Genomic DNA, 18,626 nt, shown 5'->3' with positions numbered 1-18,626 from the left:
GAGTGTTATGAAAGGAAACTAGATTTAGGCAGTCTCTGCCAATCAGATAATGGTGTAGATGTGGTGGCTTGTATGGGTGCAGAGATAAGATCATAAAGTGATTATACGATGGTAAATTTATAATTTGTTGAGGTATAATTATTTTTATAAGTAAATAAATTATAAAAATAATAATAAACTATTATGGTGGGCCCGTCCGACGGGAGAAATCAGATGGACGTGAGATTCACAAGAGCCACCTGTCATTTCACTATCAAAACCAAAAAACAGAGAAGAAAACAAGTCGAATGGGACAACCATTTGTTGGGTATTTACCGACAATGAATCTAGTCAGCTCCTTTCTCTCTCTCTCTCTCGTCCCACGAGCTCTGCAGTTGCGATTGCTCGCTGCTACATACAGATCACTCTTTTCTGGTTTTCTGTACACTGTTGTTTTGAAGAGAAATGATGTTTGCACTAATATACTGTATGCAAGTGTCCCTATTTTTTTTCTTTTTTTTAAAAAAGGAGTAAATAAAAAATTTATTTTTTTAATAATAGATTAAATTCTTTTTTAAAAAAAGTATACGGTGGAAGATAAAAAGAAAGCAATTTTTCTTTTTTGCTTTTGAATCCAAAAGAGAAGAAAAAAGTTTAAATTAAATAACTCATAATTTTGTAATTAGAACAATATAATTATGGAATAATATATCAAAATTTAAGTTGGATTGATCCTCATGTGTTCCATACAAATCAAAATAATCTCTTTAGAATATAATTTTTGTATATTATTTTTGTTTTGAAATTAATTTTTTTTTTTTTTGTGTTTTTTTTTAAATAAGATCTGGCTACGGATAACCGGATTTGTAACCGAGTCTATATTGGATTCGGATTCACCCAAATTTTCAAGTTCCAAACCGGACCGAAAAAAATTCAGCCCGGTTGCACACCTTAGGTGTTTGCACAATTTATAACAATATCTAACATTACTCTATTTTGAATTATCCAGTGATGTAGGGTTTTAAGATTAACATCTGATTTGGTAAATTAAAATGAATAAATTAATATATTATGAGTATAGATTTGTATGGGCTAACTCAATTGGTATGAGTTATATATATTACAAGTATAAATTTAAATAGTAGTATTTGATTTGTAAAATTTAAATTTTAAAATTTATTTTTTAAATCAAATTATGTCATATAAATATTGTTGATAATAGATTTTTGATATAAAATGAGTATAAATTAACATAACATGACAATATTCCAAGTTTTGAATAAAAAATAAATAAATAAAATCAACCCAATGTTTGAAAAGCAAGGAAACTTTACCGGAAGCAACGGCCTTTTTTATGATAGTTGAAAAGGTCAACAAATTTCCTCGATCCTCACTTTTGCAGTAGCTCTAAATTTACTTTTCTCAAACTTTAAACGAAGAACTCTTGCCAAAAAGGAGATGGAACAGAAAAAGAAAGAAAGAAAAAGCTTGGAAATATATATATATATATATATATATATATAGAGCTTATTACTGCATTCTGTATAGAAGTAAACAAAGCATGGAAGGGACCCTTGGGATCAGATCATTAACATTGGATTTGACGATTTCTTTCTAGATTCTCAATGATCCATCACGTAACACAAGGAAAGAAGTTGAACTCCATGTTGTGTGAGAGTACATGAGTACTACTCATGCATGCATGAATTAAGGCCGTGATCTCTTCAAAGTTTAAAACGCTTCTGTCTTCCTTTGGCTGCTTACAGCTCCTTTCTTCTCTTTTCGAGAAATAGATCATGTGGCTCAGCTTGTAACTTGATTAGTCATTTTAATGATCAATCAACCTAATTGTAGTGATTTGGATCTTTCTTAAATCGTTAACATTGTAATTTTGATAATGGTATGCCGCCCGCAACGTAGTCAGTTGCATGCTAATTAATGCTATTTCCAGTAAACATTCAGACAAAGATCATCCTCTCTATATATTATAAATGAAATACAGATAATCTTCGTCTGTGTATAATATATATATATATATATTAAAGAGTAATGCTATGCATCAATTACTATTCACTCTCACACTCTACACTTATAACTTTTTTTATAGGATTTGGAGTGATGAAAAGTGGCTGACTGATGAAAAGAATTTTTTTATATTAAATATCAAATGATGAGTTTTGAGGAATGATGGAAGATGTGGAGACGAAATTGAAAAATTAATTGGGAGTGATTACATGAATTTTCATTCATTCTTTTAACACATGGATGGATCAATCCATTCTGCATTAAAAAACATTACTACCCCAATTAATTAATTATAAGTGAAAACCTTGTGCTTGGTGCCTCACTCATTAGGTCATTAATACTTTGGGAAATTGGCAATGCCCATGATCATGACTAGTACTCCAACTACCGATCAAAGATCATCAACAACATACACTGATACACACACACATATATATAATAAAAACACACTAAAAAGTACAAATCATTAAGCTCACCAACCGTAATTTCAGCTCACTCTATATAAAAGTAGTAGTACCTCCAAAGTGAATGAATATACATATTCTTTGGAGGGCATTTTCGTCCATATTCTCCTATATAAACACTCACTTCCTTCTTCATTTTACTATCATGTAATCCTCCCTTCATTAGCACATAGAGAGAGAAGAGAGAGAGAGAGATGATAAGTGGGAATGATTTCTACAAGGTCATGTGTGCAATGGTTCCTCTATATTTTGCAATGTTGGTAGCATATAGCTCAGTGAAATGGTGGAAGATATTCAGTCCCGAACAGTGCTCAGGGATCAACCGGTTCGTGGCCGTGTTTGCGGTTCCAGTGCTGTCTTTCCACTTCATATCTCAAAACAATCCCTACCAAATGGACACCAAGTTCATACTGGCTGACACTCTCTCTAAGGTCGGGGTCCTTGTTTTGCTCTCAGTTTGGGCTATCTTTTTTAATGGTGGCTTGGATTGGCTTATCACTCTCTTCTCCGTCGCCACCTTGCCTAACACTCTTGTCATGGGTATTCCTTTGCTCAAAGCCATGTATGGTGATTTCACTCAGAGCCTCATGGTGCAAGTGGTTGTGCTTCAATGCATCATATGGTACTTCAAATATTTTCTTTTCTCTTCTTCTCTCTCTCTTCCAGATATTCATTGATTAGTCCTCACGATCTTGATTTGTGTGGAAGTGTAATCAAAGGGTCTCTTTCTTGTTTACTGCTATCTACAGTTTTACTTAGCTGAAGTACTATTTGTATATAGAAAGTAAGCTGAAAAGTTGGAAAAACAAAAAAAGAATGGCTTTCACATATATAAAAGATCATTTCTATAGTTCTAACTTCAAGTGTGATGGTTCATTATTTTATCAACTTGGAATTTTCACGTCAAAGTCTCTCTCTTTTAGCATTTTGTATGATTATTTTTGTACAAACACATGTTTGTTTATGTCACTGTTTTGTTGTTTCTGTTTCTTTGTTTTGGTTCTCAAATGAGTTTCAATGCTAACTAATTAGAGGTCTCGTATCAATCCGTAGGTACACACTCTTGCTCTTCCTCTTCGAATACCGAGCCGCCACCCTCCTAATCCAAACCCAATTTCCAGGCGCCACCGCCGCCTCCATTTCTAAATTCGAGCTCGACAACGATGTGATCTCGCTCGACGGCCGGGACCCACTACGCACCGAATCGGAACTCGACGCCAATGGCCGCACCATACGCGTGCGCATCCGACGGTCTACTTCCTCCGCCACCGATATGTCCCCCTCCATAGGCATTACTCCCAGAGCATCAAACCTGTCCAACGCCGAAATATTCTCAGTCAACACTCCGGCACCGCTAATTCCGCACGACGTCGCATTTGGGCACGCCGACCTCGCTCTTGGGTACCGTTCCGGGAGCCCCCGGTTGTCCGGATACGTCTCCTCCGACGCCTACTCTCTCCAGCCTTCGCCACGCGCATCGAATTTCAACGAGCTTGAGACGACGACGGGGAGCACTCCGGTATGGTCGAGGTCCCCCGTGGCCGGGAGAGTTTTCCGTCAGACTTCTCCTGCTTTCTCCGGCGTGACGATGATGTGGGAATCACCCGTGCTGTGTGCGCAAGGAGACAGACAAGGATTCAAAGATGTCACGGTCACAGGTATGTACCCAGTACCCAACATGGCAAGTCTGTGTCCGCCACTGTTTTTGTTTGATTCATCGTCGTTTCCTCCGTTTCGAAGGAGACAAACGCTGAAATGATCTTTTTTACCATAATTATACACGTCAGAATTAATACCAAGCAGACATGAAAGCTTTTTCAGAATATTGGGTTACTGCAAATGCCTGAACGTTGTCTGCAGAAATCTGACAGCACAAGCTGGTCTGAGGTCGATCCCTCAGATAACAATCGAATTCACTAGTTGTTGTCGATAACGGAAGGAAAACACTTGGAAAGTTGTTATTTTTCTTCAAAAAATGGGTAGGGGCTGGAACAAACGTACATCTGCATCTTTTGACATTTGGTTTTTGTCATGTTGCTTAGTTTACCATCTATGAAGGGGGAGGATTTATTTGTTTGTTTAGCTCTAACATCTGAATATTCTAAAACTTGTTCTTTGCTCAGATGATTGGGGACAGGAAAAGAGAAAAAGTGGACACTAGATTGTAACATGTCATACATCGCTTTTTCTAGGAATTTCTAAGTTCATCGAACCAAAATTCTCGAAGTTATTACATTTTAATTAGGATAGAAATAAACACATTAAGTAACTTATATAATCTTTATTAACGAGTTAATATTACTCAAAAAATCTACACGATCAACATTATATGTTGTGTCATCTAATTTACGTATTTATCATTCTTCAACTCGAGACTCAAATTTAAACAAGAACTTAAAAGAAAACTTTTATAGACTAGTTTTTCTCACAAAATGCTATTTCCAAATATATATATATATATGTTCATATTATAAAAGGGTCTTTTTGAAACTAGTTTACTCATTTACTCTTCATTAGAGCCATAACTTACCAACATTAATATCACCTCTATAAGGATCTAATTCAAGGATTGATATGGAATCTTAAATCTTTACCTTTCCCTACCTGTTAGGTAGAAAAAGATCATCAAAAGCTAGCGTGTCCGCCCATAACAGGAGGCATGATCCAATGTAGAATTAAGGCTCTATGAAGATGCATTCTTCCAAAAATGGTTATGACTTTGAGGTTCTAAGCCTAGTAAACAAAAACCCTTTTTTTTTTTTCTCGTTTAAAACAGTTTTTTTTTTTTTTTAAATATTTCTGATTAATCTTTGTATAAAGTAAGCCTCATTCCTCCCAATAGTAGGGGAGTTTGGTTTTGTACTTAAAATATGAAATCCTTTACATAAAAAAAAAAAAAATGAAATCCATGGTCCAACTTTCCTAAAAATAAGATACTTTTGGACTAAGAAATCTTGTGAAAAAACCTAGACAAGCCTCCAACATAATTTAAAAAAGAAAAAAAATCTATTTATTTTTAATTTTTTATTATTATTTTAATTAGCATGACATGATTGGGAGGAATAAAGAAGTGGCTCCCATATATCACGCTTCACCAATTACAAATAAAAATAAATAAATAAACCAACCAAAAGTGGTCAAAAGTGTTATTGAATTATATATTTAATTAATTTTTCCATCCAACATTTTATTGCTGAATGCTCAGTAAGAATCTTAATTGCTTGGAGCCATCATTTGTTTGAGGCACGTGTGTAATGATAGAGGTGGGGCCTACTTGGTTGCCTAATTGGTACTCATGTTAAAGCATCCAATTTTTTAACAGCAACATAAATTTTCCACTTTGTAATTATGTTGTCTGATATCATGTCTTTGTTTCACAAAGATCAGTCCTTTCTTTTATCCTTCTCACGGAGATCAGTAGTAGTACTAGCTGCAGTTAGTGATCATGCTTTGCTCATTCTCTTACGCATGGATCATATAATTAATTTATTTTAGAGTAAAGTTAGATATAGTTATGAACTGCGTGCGTAAATTTCGTACATTTTTAAAGAGTCAATTATTAAAAAAATAATTTTTTTATGTAGATCTCATAATTATTTACTTTTTTTAAAAGGAATATACAGAGCTTGTATACCTAAGACTGCAAATATAATTTTTCTTTATTTGTTTTGCATTTCACGTGGGTATTAATTAACTACTAGCATTAACACTGATCTCTTAGGGAAAGAAATTAGCTTCAGAGACTGCACCAAAATCCAAATGCCAGAGGAAGCAGATAACAATGGCGCCGCACCGACCACCACTCAAGAAATGCCGCATGCTTTTGTCATGATGAGGCTTATACTCGTCGTGGTTGGACGGAAGCTTTCTCGCAATCCAAACACATACTCAAGTGTATTGGGGCTTTTGTGGTCTCTCATCTCATTCAAGTGAGTTGCTGAATTACACACCCAACACATCACTGATGTGAAACTTTCCACATCAGCTATATTAAAATAGGATTGATATTTTAATTTTTCTAAAGTTGTAACGGGTACTTATGTGTGACAAAACTTATATATATATATATATATATCCTAGCTAGCTTTAGATGTTCATGGTTTTGATTAATTTTTTATCAATGATTGTGGATATACATAGTTTGTGTTGATAATGACGATCGAGTTTTGGATGATCTCGCAGATGGAATGTAGGGATGCCTAGTTTGGTGAAATACTCGATCAAAATAATCTCAGATGCGGGTCTTGGGATGGCCATGTTCAGTTTAGGTATATAATTATCTGCATTCACACACATATACAATAAGCATTCAACTGAGACGATCATATTATATGTTCATTTGTTTGAGATCATGATCTTCGACATTAAATGCTTATGCGGGGTCTGTCTACATGACACGTAAATCCTACACGAACAACATTAAATACTGTCGGGTTTATGTGATGGAGAATCTCTGTTCATCCCCTTACTCTCATGTTAGACCAGGAGTTGCTGCTATTCTACTTGAAAAGTACCAAGAGGGTGCTTGGATTATGACCAATTGCTGAATATTGCAGGGTTGTTCATGGCCCTGCAGCCCCGGATTATTGCGTGCGGAACAAAAAGGGCGACAATGGGGATGGCAATTCGCTTCCTTTGTGGACCCATAATAATGTCAGCCACCTCGGTTGCTGTTGGATTAAGAGGTGTAAAGCTACATTTTGCCATTGTGCAGGTACTGAGAGCTGTACCAATGTAGAAGGTTTCCATGCATGCTTGCATGGATATATCTCTTGCATGTACATGCATATTCATCATCAATGTTGGTGCTTTTCTTTTTTATATTCATATATACTAGACTACCTAGAGAGATAGATTGATGGATTTTAATTATGATTGTAAAACTTTCCATCTGTTGGGTTTATAATCATGTTATTGCTGAATCACAGGCTGCTCTTCCACAAGGGATTGTACCATTTGTCTTTGCAAGGGAATATGGGTTGCACCCTGACATTTTGAGTACAGGGTAAGTTGCATTTAAGAATCATCTTTCAGTTTTACTTCCAAAATAGCATTGGATTAATACAATCATCATGTTTCATTGGTAGTAACTCCAATAAAAGTCCAATAACCACCAACAATCATAAAAAACCATGTGTCTCCTTATCAAATGGCTCATCGGGATTTGTTTTTGGATTTATACTATTATTATAAAGGGTACAACAGGGTCACATCAGTTTGTAGGATCACCGTAGTACTCCCAAGTGTTGTAGTTCATGCATTTTCCATTGCTTCTATACACAAATGAACAAACTATGACATGATCTTATTTCTTCTTCTTTTGTAGGGTTATCTTTGGAATGTTAGTCTCATTACCTGTGACTCTCCTGTACTACATATTTCTAGGCCTATGAAGAAAAAGGAGTAGTACTATTACAAGAACTAGGTGGTGCATTTTCAAATAAAGCATGTGGAGCCTCCAAAGTATAATGCTCCTAGCTAGTATCTAAGTAGCATGGAGTTCAACAACAAGCTACCATGTCTCCCTACAATTCCATGGGCGGTCGACCATTCATGCCCCATGGTCGACCCCATCATGTTGGATGATGATGTCGCCGACGTATAACATATAAATATATATATATATATATATATATATATAATCATGATCATTAGCTTCGAGATCAATGGTATTATAAATTTGTAGACTTTCCCATTATTGTAAAGTACTCTTTAAGAAAAAAGTTGACTTATATAAAAAAGGCAAGAGGTTAGGGCCAAATTAGAATGTGACAGACAGGATGATATTAGTTAGGGTTCTTCATGCTCGATCGTGTCTGGGTTACCATCCTAGTAGTACACAGACTAGTGGTAACCGAAAGGGAAAAAGGAAGTATCGATCATGGCATATGATTAAGGTAGGAGCCTTCCTTTTTCTTGTTGGGGGAACAGCTAAAGTTTGAGCAACCAAGTGTGTTTTGACTCAAGAACAAACGAAAAATCATGCCATTTATTCCCATATATACCACTACTTCTTCTGTGCTTGTCTTTCAGTATCCGAAGCCATTATTACAAATCAGTTTATCCATGGGAAGAAAGGAAAGATTTCTTTTTGAAAGTGGAGAAACTTTGATCTTGTGGCATATAAAGTCAATGAACATCATGATTTATGTTTGTTTTGCTGGAGAGTATCATCTTTCTCTTTTTAAGTTCCTGGAATAGACCATTTTGTCAGTCTTTCTTTCACGCCTCCAAATTGGACCTACATGTGGATTAGATGGATGTCCACGAGCAAGCAATGAATATGTATGAAGAACCTTAATTCTAGGATACCTTAATTAATCAGAAACCGTTGGGAGGAGATGAATTTTAGGTATAATCTAGAGGGAAATGCTTTCTTTTCCCCTAAAGTTCTTACAATATCACGTCTCTATCTCAAATTAACATCAAGATAACTGTTTTAGCTATAAAAATAATTTCACAAAAGTAAAACTAACAAAGTGACTTTTAATGTAGTACGTTGAGGTTGTAAAATTATTTTTATTATAAAACAGATATAATGTCGTGATTTAGTGTAAAATACATCCTTCTTCCTGCACTTCGACATCCCAAGTTGAAGAATTAGCAACCAACTCAAGTTTTAGGCCCAGTGGAGCAGATACACTTAGGGGTGTAATTTTAAATCGGAAAACCGGAAAACCGGTCCGGACCGGACCGGTTTTGAACCGGTCCGGTCCGGGACCGGTTCCAAAAATCCTAAAACCGGCCGGTTCCGGTCCGGTTCCGGTTTTAAGATTTTTAGAACCGGACCGGACCGGACCTGACCGGTTCATAAAAAAATATACAAAAAAAATATTTTTATATATAAGTTATTAAGTTTTATACAATATATTTTATATATATATATTAATATATAAAATTATAAATTTATATGTGAAATTTTTATATATAATATATATAATTATATATATTCATATATGAAATAATTTCATATTATAATTTATAAATTATTACATTAAATGTTAATACTAATATATAAGTTTATAAATAATACTAATAGTCTAATATAGACTATAGTTATACTTATAAATTTATAATTAATACTAAAAGATTTTACTAAAAGTTTATAACTAATACTAATATTAAATATATAGTTTATAACTAATACTAATATATAACTTATAACTATACTAATAGTCTAATATTAATACTATTATATAGATTTTTAGTAAAGCAATTTTTTGGAGTGAATCAGATTTTTTAGTAAAACAGATTTTTTATAGTAAAACAGATTTTTTGTAGTAAAACAGATTTTTTATTGAAGAAATTTTTAGTAAAGCAGATTTTTTTATTTAAAGTTAAAACAGATTTTTTGTAATAACAGTTTGTAAAACAGATTTTTTTTAAATCAGTTTTTTTATTTTATAAACAAATTTTTAATGACAAACTATGAAATTTACATTTTTAAAAAACCAAAAAACCGGACCGGACCGGACCGGAAACCGGTAAAACCGGAAGTACCGGTTTAGGAGGATAACCGGTGCGTAATCGGTTTTGGAAAATACAAAACCGGTACATACCGGTTCGGTCTTAGATTTTGTTCAAAACCGGACCGGACCGGACCGGTTACACCCCTAGATACACTTGTGCGGGGATAAGAATATTACAGTTTTTTTTTTGGCAAACATGCTTACATGATTACAAATACGTGATGGTAACTACGCTCAGTACTCGTCCAGTTAAACTTAAAACGAATTTGACTTGTGAAAAAAAAAACTTGACCGTGAAAACAGATACCCGCTCGATTAATAAATGACACATACTCGACTAAATTCGACTTGACTCGGCTAAGGCTCGTTAAAATCGTGGTTATGCCAAAACTACTACGTGATGTTATAGTATAGCTCAGGTGTCGAAAGAAACACTACAAGAACACAAACTTGAAAGAAAAGATCAATGACAAGATGACAAGAATCTGAAAAGTATTTTAAAATCTACCTAAAACACGTAATTAAAATGAGATTATGATATGGATAAAAATGCGAGTAAAGCTTTAGGCTTCTATCAACCAGATCCAATACTTTGATTTTTTCATTCCAAATTATACACACGATTAGGAATTATAATACCAAATTACTAATTGGAAGATATGACAATATACTCATATAATTTCTCAAATTTAATTCTAGAATCTATTTCCCCATTTACAAACCACATTTTTCATGTATAAAAAAAAATATTATATCTAAAGATGACGCTATGTTCACAAAAAATAGTGTAGCAAAAGATCACATCAATGATATGAAAAATTTGTTTAAGTCACAATCATATATTCATACTCATATAGCTAATCAAAATCAAACTATAACAAGATTTAATATAATTGTCCCAAACTTATTATATCCAAATCAAATAAAGAATTCAATCCCAAAATCTTAAACAATAAAGCTTAATATGTGAATTGAAACATAATCAAAACATTTTTACCAATCAATTTCTTCCTTAAGCTTTATCTAAGCTTTAGTTCTCATGGGAGCACAAAAAATATAATATTTTTTTTCCCAACTCCCTCACCCATCCCTCAAAAACTCTAATATTGCTATCTTTGAAAAGTTTCCACACGTTGAAGAGTCTTGTTGTTGAAAAGTCATGTTTCCATTAAAAGTCTTGCCAAACACACGCCAAAAGTCCTGCTCCTTGAAAAGCTTCTCATGGTTGAAAAGTCTTCTACGTTTGAAAGTCCTCCCACTTCAAATATCGCTATCCCTCCAAATGCTCCAGCCCGATAAAGTTAGAATTTATCCCACCGTTGATCACTTCAAGTTTTGTGTATCACAGCCCACCAACCCCTCCTCTTTATGAATTCTGAAATTAAATATAAAAATGTATTTAAGAATATCTCAAAATAAATAGAACCTAAGAGCATTAGTATTGGATTGGCCATCCTATTCTTCAAATTTTAATTAATATGTAATTTTTTCACCTTTAACTAATCATTCATAACTTGAAGTCTATATTGAATTAGTCATCATACTCTCTATAATAATAAAATATTATTATTTTTTATTATTTATATTTTTTTATTTTATTTTCATAATCTTCAACAACCTCAACAAATCATATTCAATTTTATTTTTACAATCTAACAATCTATAATATAATAATTTCATATGTATATAGATGGTAAAATCTCATATGAATAAAAATCTCATATTTATAATATAATAATTTCAAAAAATACTTTTAGACTTGCTATAGTTCTTTTCATATTTGAAAAGAAGAATAGATTTACTGTAGCTTATAGTTTGGATGAAAACAATTTAGCTAATTCAATGTGGAGCAAATATGGATGATATTTACTAAATTTGAAGATGAAAAAACATTTGACTAATCCAATACCAATGCTCTAAGTTCAAGAATACAAATTAATTCCTATGATTATATTCACATTTTAGCATTCTAATACAATAATAGGGTATTTAGAGTGCACTTTCGTACAATCATCAGACTGCTTGTTTATGTCTGAATCAACTCGTTAGCTCGACTCGATTAAAACTCATTCATATATTAATAAATATATATAAACATATATATATGTATGTATTAGCTAATAATTAAATATATAATATGTAACCTAATTACTTATGCTTCTATATTGAATATGCTTCATAGTTATATTTTATAATTTGTATAATATTTAGTCGATAAGATTTAATAATTTTATATACTAGTATGTGTGAATCATATATGAAATAGATATACGCTATCATATTATGTGTATGTATTAATAATTTATGTAGGCATATAATAAATTGTTATTATGGATAACTATCAACTAGCTACATATTAATTATTTATAAATTTTTGAAATCCTATAATTCAGTAGAAATTCTACTTGTTAGTTGTACAAATTTAATAATATATTTTTTATTTATCTAATTTGTTAATTATTAAAAAAATAAATAATTCGAACTGAGCTCGAGTATTTTTGGGATGAATTTGAGCTTGAACAACGATTAAATAAAAATCTCGAGTTTGAGTTTTTAGAGTCGAGCCGAGCTCGACAAGCCAAAAATTGGCTTGGCTCGGCACGATTATAGCCCTACTTCTATCTTAATGTGTAAATTTATGAGTGTTTAAATAGAAGGATAAAAATGATAACATTTCTCATAGCATTTCTAATTAAGGATACTGTAAAATATGCTTTGAGTTATTTACAATGTATTGGGGGTAATCTAAGTAAATCTAAAGCCCCCCTTTCTTTTGGGCTTGGGGTTCTAGCAAAAGAAGGGCCAGTTCATAACAGTCCAATGCTGGAATAGAATTTACTTTTTACATTTAAAATTATGAAAATTGATACATTACTTTCTCTAATTTTTTTCTTTTGAAATTTTAGCGTATAGAAAATTATAATGAACTTGTATTTCTTATGATTGGATCTAAATCCAAATCAATTAGCAGAAAGAATTTTGAATCTTATTTTGTCATTATAATTTTCTTAAATTTCTACACAAAATATAATAAATAATTTAATTTTTTTAAATTTTAAAATAATAATAATATTAAAAAATAATATTCTAACAATATTTTATTTAACTTTTAATTTTCGTCTAAAACCAATCCGAATCAATTAACAAAAAGAGTTTTAAATGTCTTTTAAGGTTGAATTGAAAATGTTTCATCTCATTTCACATTACAACTTTTTCAAATTCTCATACAAAATATAATAAATAATTTAATTTTTTTAAATCTTAAAATAATAATAATATTTTGAAAATATTTTATTCAACTTTCAATTTTCATCTAAAATCATCTTATTATCCAAATTAGAACTTAATTTCCTCATCTAGCATATTTCTTCTAAAAATATTTTTCAACCTCAATGGTTTATATTTTCTACAATTTTAAAAAACTTAAAACTTACAAATTCTTAATATCCTCATATAACATATTTCTTCTAAACATATTTTTCAGCTTCAATGGTTTCTATTTTCTACAACTTTAAAAAACTTAAAACATACAAACTTTTCAGAGATGTGTTGAGCATATATAAAAATAAAACTTATAAATAAATGTTTTTTCTTTTAATATCATATATATGTATGTAGAGAGATATATTTTTATTCTTTATTCGAATTAAAAGTCATAAAATCCTCATGTAAAAACCATTAGATATACTAATCATCCCAATTTATTTTTTAAGAATGATTATTAATCCATGTTGGTTTCAATAACTTTCGTTAGGGATACATTAATTATTGAGATAATTGAGAAAGTTGGATACCATTTGGCTAAAAAGTCTTTAATTCCAAGATTTCAGAAAAGAGAAAAAACAGAAAGAAAAGAAGTTTGGGAAGCTCATAAATTGACACGTGCACAAGCCCTCCACTCGATTTTATTTACAATTTGACCTCCCTATTGAAAATCCAGCTAAACTGAACGCCGCGGGGCTCCATCTTCTTCGCCAACTCGTCCGCTCGCTCCTGCAACCTCCTAATCCTCGGCGCCAACCCGCAGACGAAGTCCTGCGCACGTCTTCCCTCGCCCGTCAAACCCTCCAGCTTCTCCAACCCCCACCTTCCGACCAAGAACTCCAGAATATCGGCGTAGTCGTTAGCCGTGTACACGCCCAGCCGCTGGGCGACAGCCGAGAAGTGCTCGAAGAGGCGCGGGTCACGGCCGTCAAACATCAGGTGGGCCGGCATGGTGATCTTCTTGCGCATCATGTCGGCGACAGCGAGCACTGCCCCCGTCGGATCCACCTCGAGGAGCTTCTCGACGATCTTGGCATAAGCATTCTCGTGGCGCTTCTCGTCGGCTGCGATGGTGCCGCATATGCGCGCCAGCAACGGATCGCCCCCGTCCTTCGCTAGCCTGGCCGTGTTCCCATGCGACACGAACGTGGCTCGCTCTTGAAACGACGTGTACACGAAGCCCAAGTACGGGTTGTTTTCTGTTCCCGGATCCTATCAAAACCCACAATGTCGGGTATTAGAAATGCCGAAGTAGTTTCTTTTATCATAAATTCTATTAAGATAAAAATAATTTTATTTTTTTATCATAAATTTTATAAAAATAAATATAAAATTCTATAAATATAGATATAATTTTATTTTTCTTTTTATCATAAAATCTATAAAAATAAATATAATTTTCTGTTCTAGTTGCTCAGACTTACCATTCCAGCTCCAATAAGATATTGGACGGTCCTCTCAATCATGAGCATGTCGACCCGACCCGAGAGATACAAGTAGGTCCTAAGCAGATCCCCATGCCTATTCTCCTCGGCAGTCCAAGCCCTAGTCCATACGGCCCATGGACTGAGGCTGGCCCCGGTCTCGTCCCTGACCCCATCCAGCGTGTTGATCATGGTCTGGTACGTGGGCAGTGCGTCCTCCGTTATCATATCCCCCACCAGCACCACGAAATACTCGTCCGGAAGCTCAGCCGTCCGCTTCCGAAGCTCCCTCACCTGATCGCAAAATTCCTCGAACGGCAATGTGGGGTCGGGCACCAGGTTCTGGGGCTGCCAGCATTGCTCCACGGGTTTCAGAAGTGGCAGCACGCTCTGAGACGCCCAGTTCTCCAGAGACTTGAACACTTCTATCTTTTCCGGCGGCATCGAGTGGGTGATCTTCTGGTGCTTCAATGCAGGTGGTGGTGCTGCCATAGCGAACCTGACGGTGGTGGGTGATTGGAGGCGGTGGAGAGTCGGGCTGCAGCCACGTGACCGGCGCAATGCCTGGTTTTCCGTGCAAAAGCTGGAGTTCAAGTGTAAGGCCTGCATCTGCATGGTTCTCTTCTCTTTGTTGCGAGGGACTTGGCAATTGAAAACTGCCTGCAGTGTTATTTATACGACAGGACACCAAAAATTTGACCTATATTCTCCATAAAATTACTCGCCTACCATTTCTTATTGACAAAAATAGACAGACCTCTTGGTATAAAATATTAATAAAACCAGCCTGAGATGGTTGCAGTAAATGGAAAAATAAAGGGCAATTATGTCACATGGGTGGTTAAAATGGGATATGGTGAAAACAAGGGGTGCCAGTGGTTTTGGGGGGAGGGGGAGGAGAGACAAAAACTGGGATACTGTGGGTGTGTTTTGTATGTGAGCTGTCGGCCTCTCGTTTTGACTGATTCACTGAGTCCAATTGCCCTGTTAATCGATTGACACCACATTTCTTCTTAATAAAAGGCAAAAAAAATATCAAAAAAAAAAAAAATGGAAAATTCTATCAATTAGTAGAAACTGGTTCAATATGAAAGATGAGTAGTGCCAATAGTTCTAAATAGATAAATATTCGATAAATAATAAATATAATTATAGGTGAGCAAATGTCGTATAATCAATTTTAAAAAAAAAATAAATATGAGATCTTTATGAAAAAAATTAATTTTTAATAATAGACTCTATTATTTTTTAAAGTGACTGCATGGTGCTTACACACTTCATGACTATATGTAGCGTTACTCTAAATATTTAAGCAAATTTTTTATAAGAAATTGAATCTCATTAAAAAAAATATAGTTTTTACATTTTTTTAAAGTGGAGTCTTTTTTTTTTTTTTTTACAAAATAATTGAGCGTAACTTATAAATCATTTCTCTATTACTAATACAACGGGTTTCTATGGATAATCTCAAATAATTTTAGATTTTAAATAAATAAATAAATAATCAATCCGAAGATGACCTTGAACAAAATAAACTTGAAGAAATAAAAAAGAAGAAGAAGAAGAAGAAGAGGATATTAATGACAGGAAACCACGTGTTAAACATTTATAACAAGGCTGGTTGTTAAGATTGGGTCAAGTTGGTTAACCCATCACCCATGTGTATAGAATATAGATGGGTTGCGGTAGTCTTTGTTGGGTGCAACAGAGATAGCAATTCTCACACATTTTATAGAAATAATCCTAATTAGTTGCAGGTTAGCAAAACCCATATTTTATTCACAACCATATAATTAATTATTCTTATGTTATGACAAGCCATAAAGAAAAATACAGTTGGTTATATATATAATTCATCAGTACTGTTACTGGTACAAATATATAGCATTGAAACTTCAGTCAATCACTTGCCTTGAAAAAATTACAACGCTTTTGTACGCTGATCACTTGTTTCAGTTTTTTATTTATTTTCAACTGAATCTTATGCAGTTGTGTTAATTATTTCGAACGTTGAATCATTTGGAATGAGCATGAGGTCCTTGGGATGGTGAAGGACATTATTCAAGACTTGTGTTCCAGGTGGTGGTGGTGATGATCGATACCAGAAGAAGTCGCTCCTTCCTGATCAAGGGTGCCAGATTTTCCTTCAGCTGACTTAGCATGCAAACCTTCGGTACCAAACTTCTCATTCTTCCTGATCACTTCGTCGATATGAATATCGTCATCAATTGACAATACCACAGCCCTGGGTCCATGGGGCCCTGGTATGATAGCCTCCTTGATCGTCCGGTGTTCGTCGACGTGAATGATATCAGTTTCTTCAACTGTCTTCTTTCTTTTGTTGATGAAGCAAAATAGAGCAGCTGCAAGGAATGCGAGGAAGAAAAGCCCTCCAAGTGAGATGAACACAATGACTATTACTGTCGGATGGTTGTCCGGCGATGGTGATGGTGGTGGCACAGGGCGTACGTGAGGAGGTGGTGGAGCAAAAGGGTGTGATGGTGGTTGGGGGTGTATGTGAGGAGGTGGAGCAAAAGGGTGAGATGGCGGTGGTGGAGGGCGTACATGAGGAGGTGGAGCAACAGGGTGGTAAGGTGGGTATGGGAAATATGGGAAGTTCAAGTTACCGATCCGAGGAGAGGCCATCTTGATGTGAATAGGGATAAGTTGAAGTTGATTAGATTGAGATGTGTAAAAAGAGGTAGAATTGAACGCCTATTTGTAGGAAGCAAATATGTATTTGAATATATATGTTTTGCATGGTGTCCAAGTTTTTAGTGACTTGACTCCCATTCTAAGATTTGTGATAGCTGGTTTGAATTGGAAAACACTTCTCAAAGTTCATCATTTTTTTCTTAGAAGCTTATTAATTTCATTCCCGCAAGGTACTGAGATTTAATTGGCGTGATAGACACATATATAAAAAGAAAAAAGGCAAAACTACATAACAGAGATATAGTTTCTGAACATGATATAGATGTTTTGTTAGTGTTAAAAATAAACTCAGGGAAAATAACACCTAGTTCTTGTGGGAAAAGGGAGAGGGAGGGAGGACCTTCCTTCAGGAGGGTCTCTTGGGAGAGCTTGTTTGTCATTTATGCATGATGTTCTTCATCCTTAGCCTTGTAAATAAGACCTTTGTCCACTCACGACAATCTGGCCTACCATATGTATTGTCTGCATAAAGCAACACTTCTCTTTCATCTTCATCACTCGGGCAGTTTTCATCAAAGTTTAGAGCAATTTCCCAGCGCAGCTGAGAAGTTCATCTTCATATTCTCACTCCTTCCACCTCTCTCCTAGACTACGAACTCGTCACCGAAGATGCCACCACTTTGTTTGAAGACCTCTGAATCTCCTCGGAATACTACCCTCGGAGCTTCCCCTATAGTGTGAAGCAGCAATGTTGGGACAATCTGAGAAGGTTCGAGGCCGAGACCCGGATCGTTGGCTCCGAGACGCCATCAGCAACATCGTCTTTTGGAAGCTCGTGGGTTGCCTGGGATGTCTCTGTCATGATTATGACCACATTTTGCCTTACTCTAAGGTACACGAATTTCAAACTTCATGGTGGGTGTTTTTTTTATTTATTTATTTTGGTGCGCGGATGGATGTTCTCTCCTTTTAATCTACTTTTGAGATGGCAATTATGATAAAGAATTCGGCCATCAATTTGTAATCCTTGAGTGCAAGATATTCCTAGTTAGTATCAGTGATTTGTCTATGTTTGGTTTGACCACTTTCAAATTCCAGGGAGGACAAAGAACGCTTGAAAATTGTCAGGTTTTGCACGTATATTGCATGTCTCCTTCATGACTAATAAATTATCATTGTTGTGTACTTTTGTCTCAAATCCAGCAATTTTGGGCATATTGTTTACACATGTTGTGCAGCATAAAAGATTATTCAGGTACTTCATCAAACTGATGGAGCATGCTAGATAGGTTTCTATATGTATTCATGTTTTACGAAGTTGGAGTTGAGTATACACATTTTTATGC

General features: G+C 34.6%; 3 protein-coding genes across 4 annotated transcripts; 1 reads left to right on the top strand and 2 right to left on the bottom strand.

Moving 5' to 3' along the window:
* The first annotated feature begins 2,606 nt into the window (after window positions 1-2,606).
* Window positions 2,607-8,229, top strand: LOC121244990 (auxin efflux carrier component 6-like). 2 transcript variants are annotated; one of them, XM_041143253.1, is made up of 7 exons: window positions 2,607-3,090; window positions 3,522-4,126; window positions 6,190-6,397; window positions 6,651-6,736; window positions 7,025-7,176; window positions 7,397-7,473; window positions 7,795-8,229. In XM_041143253.1, exons 1-7 carry the CDS (start codon window positions 2,663-2,665, stop codon window positions 7,859-7,861), a joined length of 1,623 nt encoding a protein of 540 aa, XP_040999187.1. In that variant the 5' UTR covers window positions 2,607-2,662; the 3' UTR covers window positions 7,862-8,229. The 2 variants fall into 2 exon arrangements, with proteins under 2 accessions (XP_040999187.1, XP_040999186.1); XM_041143252.1 differs by having other exon boundaries at window positions 7,025-7,182.
* A 5,504-nt stretch (window positions 8,230-13,733) lies between these two features.
* Window positions 13,734-15,268, bottom strand: LOC121243999 (stearoyl-[acyl-carrier-protein] 9-desaturase 6, chloroplastic). Its single transcript, XM_041142049.1, has 2 exons — window positions 14,626-15,268; window positions 13,734-14,413 (listed from the first exon to the last, which is right to left on the bottom strand). Exons 1-2 carry the CDS (start codon window positions 15,238-15,240, stop codon window positions 13,847-13,849), a joined length of 1,182 nt encoding a protein of 393 aa, XP_040997983.1. The 5' UTR covers window positions 15,241-15,268; the 3' UTR covers window positions 13,734-13,846.
* A 1,205-nt stretch (window positions 15,269-16,473) lies between these two features.
* On the bottom strand, window positions 16,474-17,336 carry LOC121244000 (protein TRACHEARY ELEMENT DIFFERENTIATION-RELATED 7A-like). The gene has a single exon (XM_041142050.1). It carries the CDS (start codon window positions 17,269-17,271, stop codon window positions 16,687-16,689), a length of 585 nt encoding a protein of 194 aa, XP_040997984.1. The 5' UTR covers window positions 17,272-17,336; the 3' UTR covers window positions 16,474-16,686.
* Window positions 17,337-18,626: the final 1,290 nt, after the last annotated feature.

This window comes from Juglans microcarpa x Juglans regia, chromosome 8S (assembly GCF_004785595.1).
Source record: "Juglans microcarpa x Juglans regia isolate MS1-56 chromosome 8S, Jm3101_v1.0, whole genome shotgun sequence".
Classification (NCBI taxonomy): domain Eukaryota; kingdom Viridiplantae; phylum Streptophyta; class Magnoliopsida; order Fagales; family Juglandaceae; genus Juglans; species Juglans microcarpa x Juglans regia.
The sequence above is the reverse complement of the archived record's forward strand: the minus strand, read 5'-3'. Positions and strand labels throughout refer to the sequence as shown.

Coding starts and splice junctions, on each gene's coding strand:
- LOC121243999 (XM_041142049.1), bottom strand. CDS start 15,240: ATGCAGATGCAGGCCTTACACTTGAACTCCAGCTTTTGCACGGAAAAC. Junction 14,414..14,625: donor ATCTTATTGGAGCTGGAATG/GTAAGTCTGAGC, acceptor GGGTTTTGATAG/GATCCGGGAACAGAAAACAA.
- LOC121244000 (XM_041142050.1), bottom strand. CDS start 17,271: ATGGCCTCTCCTCGGATCGGTAACTTGAACTTCCCATATTTCCCATAC.
- LOC121244990 (XM_041143252.1), top strand. CDS start 2,663: ATGATAAGTGGGAATGATTTCTACAAGGTCATGTGTGCAATGGTTCCT. Junction 6,398..6,650: donor TGGTCTCTCATCTCATTCAA/GTGAGTTGCTGA, acceptor ATGATCTCGCAG/ATGGAATGTAGGGATGCCTA. Junction 7,474..7,794: donor CCTGACATTTTGAGTACAGG/GTAAGTTGCATT, acceptor CTTCTTTTGTAG/GGTTATCTTTGGAATGTTAG.